Source organism: Poecilia mexicana, unplaced genomic scaffold (assembly GCF_051168715.1).
Source record: "Poecilia mexicana isolate PSO_F unplaced genomic scaffold, ASM5116871v1 scaffold_20, whole genome shotgun sequence".
Classification (NCBI taxonomy): domain Eukaryota; kingdom Metazoa; phylum Chordata; class Actinopteri; order Cyprinodontiformes; family Poeciliidae; genus Poecilia; species Poecilia mexicana.
The window spans coordinates 8,109,549-8,131,524 of NW_028263389.1; the positions used below are offsets into that span (position 1 = coordinate 8,109,549).

Sequence of the window (21,976 nt, forward strand, 5' to 3'; positions counted from 1 at the left end):
ATGCATGTGATGTGAGGTCCTAGCAGGACATAAAGTATTGGTAAAAAGTATTAAGGAAACAAATAAATACATAAAATAGTTTTATAATTTTACACACAAAAAATGTAAAATTGTAATCTAACAGCCCGTTTCTGCCACTGAGATACTATCAATATGATGAGATAGTATCTCGTCTTACAGGGATTATAATAGTGTTCACTTTAATATCAGTATTACTTCTCGAAGCAACTAAACAACACAGCATTTTTTTTTGCCAACTGCCGATTAAAAACGATCAAGAAGACGAAATCTTCCGTTGGAGCCCGTCTCCCCAGTCCCAAAGCACGTTCTCTGCAGAAATGCTCCGTGCCCTTATTTTGAAATTCTCATATCCCATGTCTTGGCGTCACGGTGGGGGACTTTACGCGGATGGAGGACCGAAATAATTGACAATAAACTCAGATCGGGTACCACCGAAAAAGTATAGGGGCTAATTCCACCGTTAAGGCTTTCAACAATCAATGATAGAGTTATCTCAAGAGGGCATCGTGTGAACCCTTGCAGCCGCTGACAGTCTTCTGTACTCGGAGAAATGGAACATATCCGAACGCCTAAGGTAGCTAACATTTTTTGCTATTTGCAGTTGGATGGGGTACAGTCAGCAATCGGGCCCTGTCTTTCTGGTTGGTTTGCAGAGCTTGAATGTCGCTACCTTCAGCATTATGCAGATGTTGAATTGAATGTGTTTTGTTTAGAGCTTCTAGTGTGACGACGAGCAGGTGTCGCTCTGCAGCTCCAGGTGGCAGACGTGACGAGCATCAATTAGCTGTTTGGTTTTTTTTTTCTTTCTATAACAGATAGCATGACACCCAGATTGTAATATAAGTAGCTACCACCTTTATTATTGATTTGGGTAATGATCCTCGGTGGATCTATTGAGATAGAAACCCCAAGGAAAGATGAAGTTCCATAGAGATAGACTGGCAGACTGATAGGCCTTTTTGCAAAGCAGCTGATCGTATGTCGGAGCTGTAGATCTTTAGCTTTTCTATAACCTTAACAGATTTATGTTTATTATAACAATGTCCTGGCAAATAATACATTCTTTTTCTGGAAATTAGGACAAATAAGTAGCCCACAGATGTAGTCCAGACATAAACAGGTAGTTCAGTTTAGCTTTGCCAGGCATTTGGAGCTGAAAAGATGTTGACAATATGGCAGGTGTTGTATGTTATATTTCAGTATTAAGTAATTTCTGGCCAGACAAAAAAAAACACAATAACTGGTTTTTCTAGTAAGTGACCCAGATTTCTTTGTAACAGCGGAGAAGGTAAGTGAAACCCATACAGATTAAATCCGATATTTAACACTTTCAAGTAAGAAAAGGAGGCTTTTACTAGAGATGCACCGATCAGGTTTTTACTGGTTTACAGCAATTTCTGATCATCTATGAGGTGCAACCTGCTGCTACAGATTATGACCAATTCCTTTTTTGTTGTTTTGTAAAAGTTTAATAGCTATAACATGTACAGGAGAGGGAAAAAATGCTCAGTCTTTTTAAATAAAGGTATAATGGCTTTGGATGATACAGAAAATGACGGAATTACAATATTCCTCAGCCTACGGATTAAAACATTTCCCTAACACATATCGTATATCTTTTTAATTTTTGGTTAAACATTTGGTACACAAAGGCACAAAACACATGCAATTTGGTTAGACTATTTCTAGAAAGAAAATGGTGCAAACTCTTAGTACTAAATCACTTCAAATATGTTAAATCGATAAACTGGATCGCCAATCAGAGTCAGTCGAGGGAAATTTGAAAAAAAAAAAAAATCCAATTCCTGTCTGATAATTTATCTACTATTACCCAGTCAAGTAGGCTTGACGATGTGAGCTAAAGAAGATTACTTTTTAGTTTAGTTAGGGTGTGGATTTTGGATATTTCATCATACAAGTCATGGTTTGACTTTTTTTTCCCTCTTAACTTGAAGCCAGTTGAATACACAAAACATTGCAGGAAAAAAAAAAACACTGGGATTAAGAGGGTGTGATTACCTGCAGACAAGGTGTGTCCTAACTCTTTGTTAATCTAGAAAACCTGGTATCTAAATTCAGTACTGAGTACTGAATTTAGTAAAGTCAATACCACATATTCTCAGTTGGAGTATTAACAAAAAATGTTTTCTTCCATTTTTTTTTTTTAATTACTAACTTCTACCTTCAGCTAAACACAACCCTGACTTCCTGTATCTAATGAGAGCCTTATTTATGACAAAACTCTGACCCTGGGGTTGCTTGGAGACAGACGGGCTCCGTTACGACATCGTATCGGGGAACAGCAGCATAACAGCAGGAAGGAAGAGGAAGTCTGAGTCAACACTGGCAGAGTTAATGTGGTGTATCGCAGTTTTGGATATTTAGCAGCAATCGCAAGAAATGGAGACCCGCATTCAGTGCCAGGGCACAAAAATCTCAATGCCTCTTCAGCATTTTTGCTTTTTGTCATCCAACAGCAAGCCTTAGTTTACCCAAGCAAGATAACGTTGTATTCTCTTAAAGAAAAAAAAAAGCTGATTTTTAGGTATTTTTATACTTTACATTTATGTATTAACAGATAAAGTACATGTTTTAAAAAAATAATAATAAAATTGATTGGATATGAGAGTTTCCTATCAGAAAAAATAAATCTGTGACATTCATACAGAATTAATCGGTTAATGGTTAAACTTTTGTTCTTTATTTTTAAGTCACTGTTGTCTGTATTATAAAAGATCTGGCGGCCGAAAGCATCGCCAGGTGGTCAGCGTTATGTAATAGACCTGCACCGAGTGCTACCTACCCACCTTATGTTCAGTTTTCTCAGGTGTTCATAATTCATCTCTTTGTCTTTGATACGGCCGATGTACAGCCAAAGAAGCGGACTTTCCTGCTGAGGCCTCACAGATTACTTCCTCACACACTTGTGCGTTTGCAGGTGGAGCAGGTGCGTCTGGTGGATCGCTTCAGCAACAAATCCACAAATGGCACACTGTACCTCACCGCTACGCATCTCATTTTTGTGGAAAGCGGCTCCAACAACACAGCCTCTGCTGGCCAGGAGATCTGGGTGAGTGGGTCGAGCGGCGAGGCGTCTGCTTGTCTTTTATACGTTCACAAGTTTGGATCCGACTCCACGGTTAGGATTCTCAAAGAGTCGTTGGGGGATGGCGATGCAGTCGGTGCAGCCGTTGTTCAGGAGGTCTACTGGTTTTAAACCAAGATACCGGGATTTGACTGAGCCAGTAAGGCTCCAAATGGTGCGGCGATGGATGGTTAAAATGAGAAACTGCACAAATCATTTCTGACAATCTCATAATGTAAAGGTTAAAAGTAACAAAACTTGGTCCTAATTGTTCTACGTTCTTAGAAATATTTCAATCACTTTGACGCAAATACGTTATCTTAGGATGGCACTGCAGGTGCAGCCGTGCGGACAAGAAGGCCTGCGACTGTCGTTACAGTTTCTCTACCATCTGAGTTTCTACACTCTGCCAGTCTTTCTATATGTTGTTGTTGTTCTATACCCTGTATGCGTTGTCTGTCTGTGCTCTGTTTACGCAAGGCATAAAAAAAACCTCCTTTTATATATATATATATATATATATATATATATATATATATATATTAGTTGCATCCTAATGGTTCTGCTGTTGGTGGTGATGTTCCTTGCGTGTGAAATAAAGGTGATTAAGAGCCACGTCATTGTTTACTTACACACAACATGCCAGCTTCATAAAGTTGGCTTTGCTGGTTAGCGTGTGTGTGTGTGTGCCAATTCAAAGCTGCACAAATCCGAAAAGTATCATCTTTAGCTCAGCTTTAATCCTCAGTTTTTCCTCTGCACTGTTGAATGTAACACAGATAACACAGCAAACTCACAGCTTGAGAGGTGTGGTGTGGGAAGAGCCAAGATTTATAAAGAAGAAGAAAAAAAAATGAAATCACTATGAAATAATGAGGCCTGTTTCTTATTATAAACTTCCATTTAACCGACTAATTAACTCCCCTTATTTCGTCGTGGCAGTGGAATATTGGCAGGTGGGGAGAACTGCACTGTAGCTTTGTAATTGCAACTCCTTTTTAGCTAAATTGCACATCAAAGAATAGAACAATAGAGTTCTCGACAAACGCTTCAGTTGCAATCCAACTCCATAAATGACTATTTTACTGAAACAGTAAAATAAAGGAGCCTCGGTGTCCCACTGCTTTTATCTCTCCTTTAAAGAGACATTGCAAAGCAAGCCCGCAGACTGAGGAAGTACAGTTTGCGTGTCGGCTGTAGAGTTGTTTAAGAAAGAGTGAAAAAGGAGGCATAGCTACCTGTGGTTAGAGTTTCATAACAACACCCAATAAGCAGTAGTACGTTTTCCATTCAGGCTTTTCTGCGTACTGGAGAGGAGGAGGGTGTGTGTGTGTTGTGTGTGTGTTTTCATTCGTGATCTGAAAGACGATCTCAGATGAGTCTGATAAGATTTTTTTATATATATACATATAATTAACTGTTTTTGTGTTGCCGTGGCAGAGCATAAGCAGTGTGATGGTTTAAAGAAGGATGTGAAACACTCTAGGAAGGAAATCATTAGAGCTCTAATGAGCCCAGAGCAAAAACAGGATCTATTTCAGCAGTTCATCCTTTTCCAATAACATTTTGATGTACAATTTACTCAGTGTGCAGTGCTGATTTTTCAATCTTTAACAATTTTATAAAAATATCACTAATTTTATTTAAATGCTCTCCACTAGTACAGCCTTTAGTTTGCCGTATGATGTAAGAGCTTGGCCCTGAACTGCATTGTGGGAAAGGGTTTGTGTGGTTTAAAATGCTCTGTGCAGCAAAAATCCAAACTCTCACCTCATTCTGGCCCCGTTTCCTGCTCATTGTGCTGAGAGATGGAAACGGTTTCTGTTTTTTTTGTTATTTTACAAATTTAAACATATCCACGTCCTTCCGTTTCTGCTGCTTCCTGTGTGTGTCTTTAGACACGAAAGTTGCATGACACTGCATGTGTGAGTTGTGTGGGAAGTCATTTTGTGATCAGTCTGCAGGGTCCAGGGGAGAGATTTTATCAGAGTTTAATAGGAACCTCATAAAATATTAAACGGCATGTGAGAGAATGTCTTAACAGCTGGTGGTGTCAACATTAAGGCTGCACAAGTGTGTGTGTGTGTTTCTGTTTATCTCGGTGTCCTCTATTTATCATTACCCTATGCAGATGAGTCTATGTTTTAATTATTTCCTGTGAAGGGTGTGGAACAAACTACACCGAGGAATATAATCTGCTGAGTATTAAGAGTTTATGAAAGCCTGCTTGTGTTGAGCACATTTCAGAACAGTTTCAGTCGTGCTCTTGAGGGTTTACCCGACATCCTGCGCAGGGAGGATCCTTCGGGTTTTTCCGACATCTGCTGAAAATAATCAACTGTCGTCCCCTCCTTTTTTTTTTTTTTTTTTTTTTTCTCCCCAGATTTTGCACCACCATATAGCCTCGGTGGAGAAGCAGAGCCTGACCACCTCGGGCTGCCCGCTGGTCATCCAGTGCCGGAACTTCAGGGTGGTTCATTTTGTGGTACAGAGGGAAAGAGACTGCCATGACATCTATAGTTCACTGCTGCGTCTACTGCGGCCAGGTGATTTTCACCGTCCGGTCTCCTGATTTTTTTTTTTTTTTTTTTTTTGTGTCCTTGTAAAAGGTCTTGTTGATTTTCACTGTGAAAATGTGTTTTAATATCAAAGATGATCTGAATACATTCAAAAAGCAGTTTCGGAAGTACGATTTTCTGTATTCGAGGGGGAAAGGGCTACCAAAGCCTCCCTCGGTCTACATGAAAATATAATCGCCCCAACTGTTAACTTAATATTTCTGATTGGCCACATGTTTTTGTCTAGTTTCACTTGCTCTCTAGCAAAAGATCCTGAAGGAGAATACGCTGCCATAATTTTGTGACCCTAAGCTTAAACTTACTTCATTTGTGCAACAAGACAATGATCCAAAGGACACCAGCAGAATTTGTCTCTCAGTGGTTAAATAAAAAACTAAATAAAGTTTTGAGTGAGTTAGAACGTTTCTGGAATTACTTCCAGTTACGATGTTGTGGCTTGACCTTAAAAAGCATGACATTTGTGCTCGACAGTCTTCCAGTTTAGCCAAGAACTCTGCAAAAGAGGAGCTGGTTTAAGATTCCTCAACAAGGATGGAATAGACTTTCTGCCTGTGAAAACAATTGCAGCTGTTGCTGTCAAAGATATCACAAGCGGCTATTTGGTTTCGGTGGCAATCGGGTGGAATTTTAGAAAAAAAAAAAAAAAAGAAACTTTCTAAAGAGAGAAGAAAAACACAAGACATCGTGTTTTGCCTGCTGGCACTTTTTCATAGTAGTGGAAGTCGGAGGATTGTAATTTTCAAAATGTTTTAAGCATTAAAGTCTTTTTTTTTAAATTTGGGAGAAGAGTGAACTCAAATGCTGGAAGTAATAAACCAGTAAGTAATGTACATTTCTACCCTGGTAATCCGATGTTCCTGAATCTTGCAGTGGAAATGATCAGTGTGAGAAAATAATACCCAGAAAGCCTCCTTGAACAGGTTTCTGTGGACAAAGTACGCTCAAAACTGTGCATACCGACTGGAATTTGGGACGTGCATTTTCTATTTGTCTCAGTGCATTACGAGGAACTCTACGCGTTCTCCTACAACCCCAAGCAAAACGACCAGCAGAGAGAGGAGGGCTGGCAGCTCATCGACCTGGGGGCGGAGTTTGAGAGGATGGGCGTCCCCAATGACCAATGGCAGCACACTGACGTCAACAGAGACTACAAGGTAGACCATTAACTAAAGTAATAAAAAAAAATCTTTGACATAATCGCTCACGGAAGTTATTGAAACATTTACCCATTTTTGTTGCATCTCATATTTGCTGAAGCCTTGGGTGCCTTCTACTGAGGTATAATGATTATCTGTGGAAGGTCAGCTTAGGATTTGTTAGCCTTGAAGCCTGAAAGACACAGCTGGCGAAAAATGCTGTGTGATTGTGTTTGGTTGGATGTATGGAAAAGTTCAGGGCGCAGTAATTTGGAGGATTATGGGAAATTAAAGGTTAAAAATTCAACCACATAAGGTTCAAGACTGTTTCAACCTTTGGACCATCATAAACTCAACCTTCCACAAGGAAACAGAAGCATCAGCAGTCGGACCACATGTTTACTCGAAAGTCATTTCCGACTTCCCGAATGCCAACTCTGCATTATAGCTGCAGTTGACGTTGTTGTTTCATGTTTGACACAATGTGTTAGTGAAGTATTCTCTTTTTTTATTATTATTATAGGAACACATTTTTTCCCAAAAGTTGTGGGCTATGTCTGGGGTGCAGCAGAAGAATGAACAATTGTTGCACATTTGGAAAGATCGTACCATGGTTGCCCACTAGAGGGGGATAAAACTTCACTTTTAGTTTTGCTTTTGAGCTCCAGCAGTAACGTGGCAAACGTCTGCAGAACAGAACATCGCTCGCCCTGCATTTTCTCGTATTTAAACAAAGCAACTTGTTAAGCTGGAAGAGTTTGAAATTTCTCTCCGTTTCGTTAATATCTATGCATTTTTTCTGTTGGTTTTCTAGGTGTGTGAGACATATCCACGCGACCTGTACGTTCCCATCACAGCCAGTAAGCCCATCATCGTTGGCAGCTCCAAGTTCCGAAGCAAAGGACGCTTTCCTGTGCTCACATACTTTTACCAAGAGAAAAAGGTACTTTCTGTTGGAGCATAGTTTGGTTTTTCAGAGCTTTTTAGTTGATGTTGTCGTTTTATATTTGACATCGTATGTCAAATATAACATGTATCATATGTGTCAATGTTACAAAAGTCTAGTTTGGCCTTTTTGGATGCTTTAAATATACAATGCCTATGCAGTGGGGGAAAAAAAAGAGAAGATCACAGTCAGATTGCAGTACTTGCATCAATGTGCAAGTCACGTTTCACGCAAATCCACTCAGAATTTAGTTGAGGATTCTTTGTCTGTTTTTATTGAAGGTGCATTAAAGAAATTGTCCTTTAAGTGCCTTTTCTATCGATTAAAAAAAACGTCCTTTTAAATTAGCTCAACATTACAACAATATGTCACAGTCACCTTTCATGACCTCTGAGTGGAAATTCAGGCAGAAACCTTCTGTGGCATACTGACTGACAAGCTTGCCTCGGAGTTAACTGGATTTTCTTGCGAGGTAACAGTGAAAGGCAAGAAGTGAAGATATGCTTGGTGTTTCATCACATCGGCTTTACAGCATGGAAAAAATTAGATTGGAATTCAAAAGAAGGCTTTAAAATGTTAATCCATGACTATAAATAACAGGTAACTCATGGAGCGTAGTCGAAATGTCGTCACATTTGGCCATTTCTGTCATCTTGTGCGACAGGCGGCAGTGTGTCGCTGCAGTCAGCCTCTCTCTGGGTTCAGCGCGCGGTGCCTCGAAGATGAGAGCATGCTGCAGGCCATCAGTAAGGCCAATCACAACAGTCGCTTTGTTTACGTCATGGACACGAGGCCAAAGGTAAAGTTGTAACATTTTAGTTATTTTCTTTTTTAAAAAAAAAAAACAAAAAAAAACAAAACAGAAATGGTTTACATGAGTTTAAAGACCGTCATTTTCCTGCAGCTGAACGCGCTGGCCAACCGCGCTGCTGGCAAAGGCTACGAGAACGAGGACAACTACTCCAACATCCGCTTTCAGTTTGTTGGGATCGAAAATATCCACGTAATGAGGTCAAGCCTGCAGAAGTTACTGGAAGGTAAGGGAGCTGTGAAGAACATCAAGACACCTCTTTGCTTTAATATGCTGTCTGACTGTGTCTCTCTCTCTCTCTCTCTCTCTCTCTTTCTCTCTCTCTCGTAGTTATTGGCGGTCGGTCTCTTACCATGAGCGACTACCTGGTGGGACTGGAAAACAGCGGCTGGCTGCGACATATCAAAGCTGTAGTAGATGCAGCTGTGTGTCTTACAAAGGTAACTATTAGTCTTTTCATTAATATTGTCCTGTTTCTCATAGTAAAAGCCTAATTCCTCTAAACACACTCACTCCTTAGGCGGTGACAGTAGAAGGGGCCAGTGTGTTAGTTCACTGCTCAGACGGATGGGACAGAACTGCCCAAGTCTGCGCCCTGGGGTCGCTGCTCATGGACCCCTATTATCGCACCATCAAGGGCTTTATGGTATGAATATTGGTTTAAATCTCTTCTATCCAGGTGAGTTGCTGCTGTTTCAAACTTATGTTATATAATCATTTGTCTTGTCAGGTGCTAATAGAGAAAGACTGGATTTCCTTTGGTCACAAGTTTGCAGACAGGTAAAGGCTTACTCCGCTCCCAAGATATTTCCTTATTCATTATATGTGTTTACTTGAGTACATTGTCAATCAAGTTTCAATCAATCAACCCGGTTTGTTCGTGCAGCACATTTCAGTAGCGAGGCGGTTCAAAGAGCTTTACTTTGTGAAAACATGATGGACACATCACATGATCGAAAACCAGTAGCAGACGTTGCATTTTGTCGAGTGCCATCGTTGTTGGTCATTACCAAACTCATCTTTGTCTTTTAGAACTTTTTGGATATTTTACAGTTATTACACTGTTATTACACTGTTATGTTTTTGCTCCCTGATTTTTATTGTATTTTTTTAACCGAAAAATATCTGATCACTGCTTTCAGTTAAACAAATGTATAATACTTTTTTATTATTATTATTAAAAAAAAAATAACTGCCTGTCTGCAGCAACAACATTCAAATTGTCTGTTGAAATGTAGCATACTAAGATTTGTAGAAACAGATTCCAAGTGACTAAACTTAGTCACTTAAATAGGTTTATTAAATGAGAATAAAGGAGATATGGCAAAAAAAAAAAAACTGGTGCAATCTTCTTTTTCATGGAGGAAAAAACTGAAACAGGAGCCCATGGTTGGATGTTTTTTTTTTTTTTTTTTGGACTATCAATGTAATCCTGTATTTCAAGGTGTGACCAGCTCGACGGGGATCCAAAGGAAGTGTCTCCGATCTTCACTCAGTTTCTCGAGTGTGTTTATCAGCTGACTGAGCAGTTCCCGCAAGTATGAGCGAATCTGCTGACAGCATAACGGATTTGCATCACCTCCTTTCAATGTGCTTGATTGTCTTTCATCTAATAATGGCACTCTCATTAGGCTTTTGAGTACAGCGAGTGGTTCCTGCTGCAGATCCATGAGCATGTGCACTCTTGTCAGTATGGAAACTTCCTAGGGAACAATCAGAGGCAGAGAGAGGAGCTGCAGTAAGTATAAACATCTCAACTTGTATTTTGTTGACAGTATTTTTACCCCTTTGAGACACTTTGAACAGACTATTGGAAAAAACAAACCCCCCGCCCCCTTTTTTTTTTTTGCCTTGTTAGATTTATCAAAGCAAATATGTTGCAAAAGTTTAAGGACACTAAATTAAGAGCTTCACAGACAGACTGCATGTCTGCATTTTCTTTTGTATTGTTTAGTTTAAGCTCAATACAATGTATTTAAAGGTTTTACTAAAACCGGTAGTAAAATAGCATCTGAAGTCAGATGTTTCGGATAGACTGGTGTGTAAACGACTGCTGTTGTTAACCATCACTCTGTGTCTTAGGCTTAGAGAGCGAACTCACTCACTCTGGGCCTATCTGATGAGTGAAAAGCAGAACTACTTGAATCCATTCTACAAGCCTTCATACTCTGAAGCACATCCTGTGCTGGAGCCCTCCACCTTGCCATACCATTTCAAGTCAGTACCAGACACACGACTGGCCAGCGTTTGCCGTGTTGCACTTTTACAGGTCTCCGACTTTGTATTTATTTATGAATATTGCCTCTATGCCTTTTCAATCCCGTGCTCCCAAGGTTCTGGAGGAACATGTACCACCAGTTCGATCGGTCCATGCATCCACGGCAGTCCATCCTCAAAACCACTCTGACTCTGAAGGAGAACAGCCGTCAAGCAGAGAGCACACTGCGAGCTCTGGAGACTGTGAGTTGAATTCCCTTGTTTGTACATTTACACGTATACTGAGAAATGTTTAGCTTAGAGCGGTTAGTCTGTGAACTACTATTGATTTTGACCCCTAAAAAAAATAACACTGGAAGACATTTGTGACCTTCCATAATTGTCAGAGCTTGGAACACATTGATAACTTCTCGTAGTTCTAATTGTTAAGTTTACAAGTCTTAGTAGGCTGGGCAATAAAGCAATAACCATATATATCGTGATAGGTCATTATCGGTATCAGTAGAATATTCGTGCATTGGAACGTTCAATGATTTCACTGAACTTCCTTCCAGAACTGCACAGCATTCTGGTGGATGTAGGCAGAGGAGAAGCTTTAGCCTCTCGACCTCTCTCAGCTCAACTAAGCAAGGCTGGTGGCATAAACTAACTCACCCACTTGTAACCTGGCAACACGCTTTTTAGCAACTTGTGCAGCAGCTAGTCAGTTGTAGGTTTTCCCATAAAGCCTCACAACTGCTTAAAAATGGAAAACAATGGCTTGGAGTGAAAGGAGGGGGGAAAAAAAAGTAGTGGTGTACAATTATTACAAGTTGACATCTGCTGATCATGTTATATTAAATGCTTGTGAACTCTCACCCACAAGAACCTGTCTGGGCTACACACACAAGTTGTTTTGCTGCAGCTGCATTAGAGCCAGATACTATCTCGCCCCCTTGTTTTGAATCCCTCATCCTTGGTATAAAACTCAGGTGTTGTCTCTGCTTTTCACCCAGAACTGCTTCGTTATTGGTTGTCCTACAAGCTCTCTGTGTTGTGCACAATATATGAGTAATCCTGATTGAGTGATTTCACCTGACAGTACTTGGTAATAGTTTTTTTTTTTTTTTTTTTGACACAACAAAGTATAGCAGCTTGAGAGGAAATTGTGACTCAAACAGGAAATATCACATCACCGGTTCTGCGGTATTTAAAGCAAAAACTTAATCAGTGATCAATTTTATTGACTAACATGAAACACTTATCATGACAGTACAGCCAATATTTATTTAGATTTTTACATATTTAGTTTGATGTCTGATTAGGATTTACTTGAGGAAACTCTGTTTTAAATGATCCTTTCTTTCCTCTACAAGTAAATAAACAAATGTCACAATGTGTGTGCGAACTCATTAACCCTGGTTTGGATTGTGTTTGGAGTGTAATTCCTATTTACATGGCTTAAGTTGATTGCTTGTTTGGAAAAGTTTTAAGGGCAACTTTTTGTAGTGAAAATACAGTAAAGACATGACAGGTGGTCTGTTTCTGTAAAAACAGACCACAAAACTACGTCTCTCTGTTGGTCATTCGTTTGCAGTACTTGCACCTCACTGCAAGCATTGGCACCTCCAACCTCCCCCCACCCCCCACTTCCTTTTGACATTTTTTTTTTTCACCCTAACACAGCACATAGGTGGAGAGAAGAGAAAGTTGTTCCGGCCTGTTTTGATTTGCATCACTTTGAATCATTACCTCTAGGCAAATGTGAACTCTAATACCCTCACAAGTTTGAGCCTTAACAGGCAGCTCTGAATTTGCTCTAATCGCCTAAGCTATCCCACTTCACACATTGGTTTACTTTTCAGCATTTTGTATTTGCGTGTTTCAGTAATGATGCACAAATTCTTAGAGATGTTTAGATGTTTCAATTTCAGTCACTTCAGGGGTTGGTTTATTATTTACTTGCATAATTAATTTAAGATGAAATTTGAGCGCGGGATTCTGTCTGCAATACTGGATTCTGATATTTTTGATTTTTGATTTTGTACATACAGACATTGACACAGGCTTAAGTTTATTTCATGTTTTTTTTTTTTTTGAGGAAAAACAATTGAGGAAACTCTGTGGTTAACTTGGGCACATTTATTGATCCCTTCTCCTATGCTGGCTCAGGTTGGAGCACACAGAAAGAGAGTTTTTGACACCGTCTCCAGATCTAACCTTTCCAAAAAGATCATTTGACATTGTAGGTACTGTCAAATTTGATCTAGAAACCTGGTGATCCCAAGGCGCTAACCACAGCTGCGTCTCTCATTTAATAAGCTTTGGAGATGTATTTTCTTTTCTTTCCGCCCCACCGCACTATCAAGATAAATGCCACGCCGAGTCGTAAACAGGAAGCCATGAATTACTAATTCAGTTTCCTTGATGAACTCTGATGAACCTAAAAACAAGTCTTACATAGACAAGAAAAGGTTGATTCAAATTTCTTTTAAAGTGACTTTTTTTTTTTTTTGTCAATGTTGGTCCTTGAATAAAGTCCACAGAATAATAAGATATTCCTATTAGATTGTAAATACTACGTTACTTTAATAAAAGTTTAACCTGCCATAGGGTTCCCTACAGATCTTTATGGTTTAGATCTGTCAGAACTCAGTTTAAAATGTTCTGGAGTTATTAAAGTATCTTTAATAGCTTGTATTGAATTAGACTATTGATTTAAATGGTATATAAGAGTGATATCACCTCAGAACCTGCTTCATTAGCCAAGTCGATGCTCACGATTGAGAAATCTGACTTCACTTCAACTCGCTATCAATGTACAAACATTTAAATATGCAAGTATGTACGTTAGAGAAGCCGTCCGATTTGGGTCAAACCTTTTGGGTTTCTTTCCACAAACTTCTCACAATAGTTTGTTCTGACCCATTCCTCCCAAAAACTTTGTCTCCGTCAGGTTTGTTGGCTGCGTCACTCTCACACGCCTTGTCGGATCTATTCGCAAATTCGATGTTGTGTGATGCTGCCACCCCCTCCTCATCCAATGATGATCATTATGGCCAAGCAGTTCTGCTTTAGTTTCTTCAGACATTGAGACATGTCTCCAAAATAAAAAAAAAGTTATAATCTGGCATTTTGTCCTTGTGTTCATCTGCAAACCATAATCTGGGATGTCATATTTCTTTTGGAGTAATGGCTTCTTCCTCGCTGAATGGCATTTCAGCCCATGTTGGTATAGAACTGTTTTACTGTGGATAATGGCCAAAATACTTTCATCTCCGGGACACAGAGCCCGTCTCCTTCCTGATGGCGGTCGGACATTCCCATCATGTCTATACTTGCATATTATCATTTCAGCGCATGAATGCGAAACCTACAAGCGTCTCAAGATTGCTCCGAAGGATAAACCAGGCTTGTGCAGCTACACAGTACTCTTCCTGATTTCTTATGAGTTTCTAATCAAGAGATCAGTGTGTTTCAGGCGTGGCCTTAAAATACATCAATTTTGGTGCAATTGAATTTAAAATATTTTTTAGGAGTCTATTCAGCGTATGTGAGCTTCTGGTTTCCTCTGCACTCCGCCATTTGTTCCTGTTGTAAAATCAGGCACAAGGGTGAAAAGTGAATCCAGCCAGGGTGAATAAAATGTGTGTTTTTGTTTTTTTGTCCCCACACTATCCATCCAGAGGCTCAAACAGCTTGGTGTGACCCCCGTTGCGACCTCTGACCCCCCGGCACCTCCTCCAACTAGAGACCAACGCACCAACCCCCTGCCACCGCGGCCCGACTCCCTCATCCTAGGCGCACCCATCAACCACAAAGAGGTGCAGCGTCGCGAGGAGGACGACGAGCAAGACGAAGTGGGCGAGGAGGCCATGGAGAGCACAGACACGGAGCGGACAGTAGAGGGCAGCAGCGGCAGCGAGAGCAGGAAGCAGAGCTACGGAGAACTGGAAGGGACATGCAACGGTGAACTTGCCAAAGAGGAGCCAGCTGTTGTCAGTCTGGAGCTTGGCGTGGCACGAATGACCTGCTGAAGCCAAAGCAGGAGTGTTTCTGGACGGAGAGACTGGTGTGGATGAGTGACGGGGGCTTTACCGAAGGGGTGTGTGTGTGTATGCGCGCTTGTGTGTATGCGTGTGGACAGGAAGCTGTCATTCTGTTTGTGATTACACTCTGATTACGCAATGGCTAGTGGCTGATATTGTCTCTGTACAGTTTAAATCTCAGTGGAAGGCCTCATAAATATGTCATATACTGCTCCTACCATTGAAAAGCTTCTTCTTTTTTTTTTTTTTTAAGAATCTTGTAACGCCTAATGGAGAGAAAAAAAAAAGAAGGAAAAATAAATTCATTCAAAACCAAAACATCTTGTATCTTCTTTCAGCTATTTATGACACATTTTTAAAGACATGACCTAGATATTTTAAACAGCTGTTTATCCTGGTTAAATACGTGGCGAATCAAAGATTTTGGCTCTGGACATATTTAATTTCATTTAAAGGCAAGAGGCCAACCTAATCTGATGCTGTTGATCTGAATTTGCTCTGATTTGATTGGCGGATAAAAAAAATAAACATCGTAGAAGATGAAAGATGGCACGGCATATCAGGCACAGGAAATTTAGTTCTTGCTTTATGCTCAACTCTCTTCTCTTTTATCCTTATGTTATTGTCTGGAAGTTGCATGTATTCATTAATTCTTTGCAAAATATCTATTATCCTGATTCCACCATGCATCCATTAATCTGTCATCAAACATTTATTCACCTATATTCATCTATCTTATTATAATCCTTCATCCATCCATCAATTTGTCCTCTTCCATCTATCCATCATCCATCCATACATCACAAAACATCCAGCCAGCTAGCTTGTCATGTTTTTTTTTTTTTTTTGTAGGTTTCATGTTAATTTAGAACAATATTTTGTAATATTTACAAATTGATTTTTTTTTATTTACACAGAGACAATGTACAACATTTCATTAACCTTTTAAAAGTACAGATGTGTGGTACCAGGTCACAGCAAAAAAATGCTGATGAAAGGCTGATGAAATCAAGTATAATTTAACAAGTTATGAATTGATGAAAAGATTAAAAACTCTGGAGTTTCACGTTGAGGAAAAAGTGTGGAATTGACTGGAAAACATTTGTAGAAAGAAGCCCTAAATTCTTCCGCTTTATTTCTTATCTGCACTTACTAAAACAGAATATGAAGTACAGGAAAAATATTAATCTTAAAGTGACTGACTTACATTTACTGTAGATGATCAAGAAGAGCCAAACACATTTACCCTTTTCTGGATTTAGGGATACACTTGACCTAAATGTAAATGATGTAAATCTATGTTATGGGCTGGCAGTGTGATGTTTACTTAGGACATCCCAGTAAAGTCTGTGTATTTTTGGCTTGGCTGAAAATGCCTCGATTTTGAAGGAGTTTGGTGTTAATTCCAAACTAATGTAACTTTGCTTCATATTGGAGCTCAGAAAGGATTAAATCTACTCTGGATTAAAATCTACCGTTCAAATAAACAACTTCTTCATTTATTTTATTTTATTTTTTACCAGAACTACATGATGTAAAACTTAGAGGATGCCAGAACATACAAAGGTAAAGGGCGATGTCAAACTAAGCTGCGTTTCTTTCAGTCGGTGTGCCTTTAAATACTTCATGAAATTTGTGTGAGCAGCATTCGCAGTGGCCTCACTCCTCACCTCTTGCTTAATTCCGCCTCCACACGCTGTTGGAATGAGCACAGATCTGTGCTTGCACACAGCAACCACACAGAGTGACATTTAGCATCAGACAATTCGGTATCTATTGGCAAATAAGGCCATCGTTGTTCATTTGTAAGATCTCGGTATAAAGATAGGCTGGCAGTGCGCTGTGTTATGATGTGTGAAGATGTTGTGTCAGCTCTCTGTAAATGCTTCGTTCAGTGGAAAGCTGGTACATTCGCACAGAATGACAAATTTGAAAAAACAAAATAATTAAATTCACATTTGTTTATTTTGTTTGTTTTTTTGCTGACTTTTAGCTGCCATTTCTCCTGCTCTTTTCAACTTTTCACATAAGAATAGTATTAAATATTTGAGATTTATCAACAGCAATGCCTTGGGGAGGCTGACTTATTATAAAGAAATATTAATAGTTTGACATGGAGATGTTTGTAATACCTCCTGTATTATGTGCTCTTTTCCTGCAGCCTTCTTGTGCATGCTATTGTACATTAAACATTAAGAAGCCTTTTCCTGAGACAAGCTACTGAGGGCTTTCCAAAGGTTTTGAATCATTCAGACGAATGCTGCTGCACGCCGTGCACTCCTTGATGCAAGACAAGAATGTTGTACAGTAAACACAAATGGATCCAACATGTTGGAAGAGATTTCTGAACTGTGTGCATAACACTGAGCATGCTGGTGGAATTTGTCCAATCTCCTGTCCTTGACTTCTCATTAAAATATCCTTGCAGCTAATGGTTTCCCACTCAGGGCTAATCTAATTTTTATTAGGAATATCAGGGTGTATTTAAAACTAATGTGATTAGTTTACATTTTCATCTGAATACCGGAGCACTGTGAAGATGCGTCAAATTGAATTTGGAAGTGGTTTGGTAGGGGATAAAACTTTAATGACTTTTTTTTTAATCGAGCGCCACTCTGTTTATTCTCTGACCTCAATGTCCCTCAGTGTGTCATAGGATAGGCTCAGGCTCAGGCAGTTTGCATGGACAAGAAGCCGTGAACGATTCACAAGTCACAGACTCCTAATCGCATTCAGATCTGGATTTGATCTAGCTTTCATCTAAGCCATCCATTATGTTTGGGGTTGTTGCCCAGCTAGAAACCGAACCACGCTCAAGTTCTTGTCAGACTCTCTCCAACAGGTTTCGCATTAGGATTTCCCTGTTTTCCGCTCCATATGTTTTCCCATCAACTCCGAACAGCTTGCTTGTCATCCCAGCTGAAGTAAAGGCTCCCCAGAGCACGCTTCTGCATCTGCCATGTGTTGTTGTTGGGGATGGTGAGTTACAGCCATAATGTGCAGTGTTATTTTGCAACCACACCTTCTTCCACATGATTGCTGGGTTCCATACATGGCTTGCAGCAACCTGCAAGTTGAACTTCTGATTACCTTTTTCTTTCAACAATAGCTTTCATTTTGTCTTCCATGAAGGTTTGTGGAATGATTAACTATTCGTTTCCTGTTAGCAGAGCTAATTCCGACCTGAACCGTGGCTCTCTTCTTGCCCAGTCTTTCAGCTTAGGTGTACTTAGTACGTTTGCCGTTGTGTCATGCTGGTTCTGTTTTCTGATAATGCATTGAACAGTGCTCTGACATGTTCAAAGATTGGGATGCTGTTTTATGATCCCGCCCTGCTTAAAATGTGAGCGTGACTTTATCTCTGAACTTCAAAGTGCTGCGCGATCCTTGGTGTTTGTGTTACTTTTCACTAAAGTTCATCATTTCCGAGGCCTTCACATGCCGACAAAATCATATTTGTCAATTAGGTTGCTTTTGTAGATAACTGACTTTAAAGATGTGCTATTCATGAGAAGTTTGGAAAGCCGTGATGTCCTTCTAATTGTGCAACGTTTGGTGTTGGTCTATAAGGTAAAATGCCAAGGAATTACATTTAATTTCGTGCTTTTAATGTCTCACTGTGTGTGAAAAAAAAAAAATCGAGTAGTATGAAGACTTTTGCAAGGTACTGTGAGGTGGCTGCAAACAAATCAGTTTGCATAATGAGGGTGATGGATAAGCTAGAATTCTCTGACCAAGAAAAGGTGAAATGAATGATCAAACAGAGCCAATAGAAACCACAGAGTCTTTGAGATTCAGAAGTGTTTCAGAAGCCTTGTCTTAGACAGCTTAATAACAGTTCGTACCACCCCCTGCTGTTTCCTTAAGCAACAAAAGACCTCAGGCAGTAATCCAGGGGGTTTAATACTGTACACACATATGTGAATGTGTGAATTCACACACACGCACACACTCGTACGTGCTGTGGCTCAGTTTAATCCAGAGCTGGAAGACCCTCTGTCCGGAAACCTGGCCAGCAGGACATTGGTGGTGATGAGGAAAAACGTGGGTTTTGATTTATGCGTGCCCGTTTCAGTCTGTTCCCGTGCAACAACGCCAAAGCCAGCTTGTTTGTATAGGGCACTGGCTCTCAGTCGTGAATAACCAGCCACACCCGTGCTTTGTTTGTCTGTCTTGCACCTTTAGTCCTACAGATACAAAGTGAAGGCTGTAAAAGTTAAACTGACAGGCGAAAATGTATTCACTTTTGGTAAAATCAGTTCAAGGTGGAAATCAACACCACTTTGAGCCCTGTTAGTAAATGTGTCAAGACCACACACACCTTATATTAAGTGTTTCTCTTAGTGAGTGTTGAGCTCGGGGGTCTGTCTGCAGGCAGTTAACATCTGATACAAGAAGAACACCATAGCTCTTGTTTTTTTTTTCTGTGGAAAAATTTCTGAGTTGGAAAAAAATATGGTGGAAAGAAATTTGGTTCAAGGCAAGTTCTCTGAAAAGCAGTGTGTGTGCGCTTAGAGAGGTTGTTTGTCCAACCTTCCCTTTTTAACCAGTAATGAAAAGACTACAGTTGATTAAATAGACAAAAGATTGGTTGGCTGAGACATAATACTGTTTGCTTTTGCTACTCGTGACGCTAGTAACGGACAGTATCACGGAAATCTGTTAATTAAAGGTGGACGATAAGGACAAAGCCCAGTAATAAACCGTGACGATTGCATCTTAATGACAAAAAAGTGGAAATCTTTTCAAATCAAGCTAACATTAGATTAGTCAGAGTTAATAACATAGGCGTTTATTTGTATAATCACGATCATTTTCAGTGAAAACAATAGCATAAACAAAGAAGCTAATTACAGTCTCTCCTATAGCCAGAATTTGAATTCAAATGCATTATTTTCTAATCCAAACATATTAATCTTTTAATTTCATTCTTTGTCCCAGGCAGTAAAAAGTGTGTTTTCACTGTAAATGAGATTGCACACTGAACAGCAAAGAAAACAAGTGTTACGGACAAAAATAAAATAAAAAAAATAAGCCCTTTCAATAGGCAACCATGATGGAGGCAGAGACAGAAAAATGTCCTCTAACTGTCCCACTTAGTGCTAAGCTTCACTCAAGGGGCTGAAACGGGAACCCTAGTTAGGGTGTGTGGGGTGGGGGGGACCAGGCGTGTGCTTTTTCTGTTGCTTGCATCTGCCTCTTTTCTTCTTAACACTAGGAAAGCAATGAACCGATCATCAGAAGAGAGCACATGTTGCATTTTCCAAGAATCCAAGAAAACCTGTTTTGTGCCAACAGCTGTTTTTCTCAGCTCACAATGCACATAGACACACCTTTTTTTTTAAATATTCTAATAGCTGATAATTAAACTCACTTCTTTCTACACATATGAATCAACATTTATGATAATGGTCCTGAGCATTTAATGCACTTGCGTTGCTATTTTCTTTAATAATTTACTGGCAGTCAAGCAGCCTAAGTAGAGTACATTTCCGTCCTAATAGCTGATCAGAATCCTCTGCAATAGCTGAAGTTACTTGTCAGTCTCCACTTATCAATCCACCAGCCATCTGCTGCTCGGTCCAAGTCCATCCATTAGCCAGCTGACTTACAGATAAGTCTGCACAACATTCTGCCCTGCGTGTCTGCTCTACCTGAAAACCCGGGCGAGCAGACAGGTTCTCTTGTCTTTTTAAGGTTGAAAGCAAAGGAGGGATGCGCTTTAGCGCTTCGCTGCGGGGAAGCCCTGAAAATGTGCTTGTGTAGGTGTGTGTTGCCTTGGGCTCATGAATGCGCACATTGTTTCATCGCGGTCGTCTGGAAGATGGGAGCCTGTGGCTGCAGACGCTGAAGAGCAAGAGGGGGAGGAGGAAGAGAAAGAGAAAAGGAATAGAGGGAGAGATGTAGGGATGGGAGAGAAGGAATATAAGTGGGTCGGGGTACCGGTGAGATTCACGGGGGGGTTGGGAGGCAAAAATAGGCAGTGAAAAGAGGAACCACAAAGAATCACATCAAAGCTGCAAACTGGATTTTTTTTTTTTTTTTTACCGGCCTAAAATACATTTGGATTATTTACAAAGCTGATCAAAAACAACCTAATTTAACCAGTAGGACATTTTGTATTTATAGTGTTTGCTTGGTAAATAGTAGAATGAAGAAAGTATCAAAGTTCAAGGAGTTGAACTTGTAAATTAAGTTTTCCTAGGAAGCTGATTGTTGTGCATGCTCACAGAAGCTCTACTGGTTGTTAAGGAACCAATGAGGCTTCATGACCAGTAACACAAACCTTGATTTAGGTTGACAGAGGGGGGCAGTTAAAAGCGTTGCCATAGCTTCAGACACCTGGCCCTGGGTGTCCATATGGGGGGCCACAGGCCATATGGCTTTTATGTGTGCCCAAACTGTACAAAAGGCTGTAATGTGTGATGTGTGTGAGGGTGTGTATCTGTGTGTGTGTGTTACTTTTGTGAGCTTATCATATGCAGTTAAAATGTGGAAACCTGATCCCTTCCAACCCAACTCGTTAAATTTTAGACCAGTGTTTCTCAAAACTTGAGAAGAAAGTACTGCCTCGGTAAATAACACACTTTTGATTTTAAAGCACTACTGTAATTTGTTGTGGTACAGCATAAAATCCAGGTATAATTGTTTAAATGATGCGTTTTGTCAATGTGTAAAATAGTTTATGCTCACTTACGTTCCACAGGGAGCATCAGGGGACAGCACTTTTTGGAATTGGTTGTCGTCCTTCTGTAAGGTGGTTCTCCACACCAGTCTAATGTCTTTAACACGCTTTTGTAGGATTGTCCCATATTATCTCCATCCATTTTTGCTTCAGTTCTGACTGGTTATCTTCTTTATCGGATGAAAACCCTCCTCATGCCATACTGGTGCCACCACCATTTGTCATTGTTAAGGTGGTATGTTAATTGAAATGGGCAGTGTTAGTTTTAGATCATACCTAGTCTTTCAGCATGTTAATTTCACCGGACTACAGCACTGGACCTTCACATGTTTGACACGTTTCCTAGATGGTTCCGATACCAAAAGACAAGAATTCTTATGAATTTTCTTTTTTACATTCACTTGAGCCAGATTTCTGGTCACCTGATAACTGTCTTATCAACAGATTCTCCCAACTAAGTGAGGATCT

General features: G+C 40.0%; 1 protein-coding gene and 1 long non-coding RNA gene across 2 annotated transcripts in view; one reads left to right on the forward strand and one right to left on the reverse strand.

Annotated features, from left to right (window-relative positions):
* Positions 1–21,976, reverse strand: part of LOC148153362 (uncharacterized) — an 88,350-nt gene that overhangs the window by 45,979 nt on the left and 20,395 nt on the right. The window lies entirely within an intron of this gene.
* Positions 366–15,141, forward strand: mtmr6 (myotubularin related protein 6). Its single transcript, XM_014981670.2, has 15 exons — positions 366–595; positions 2,960–3,091; positions 5,490–5,652; positions 6,682–6,839; positions 7,636–7,764; positions 8,432–8,566; positions 8,672–8,804; positions 8,909–9,018; positions 9,099–9,224; positions 9,309–9,358; positions 10,023–10,116; positions 10,210–10,316; positions 10,661–10,795; positions 10,912–11,038; positions 14,461–15,141. The coding sequence occupies exons 1-15, from the start codon at positions 572–574 to the stop codon at positions 14,809–14,811; spliced, it is 1,974 nt and encodes a 657-aa protein (XP_014837156.2). The 5' UTR covers positions 366–571; the 3' UTR covers positions 14,812–15,141.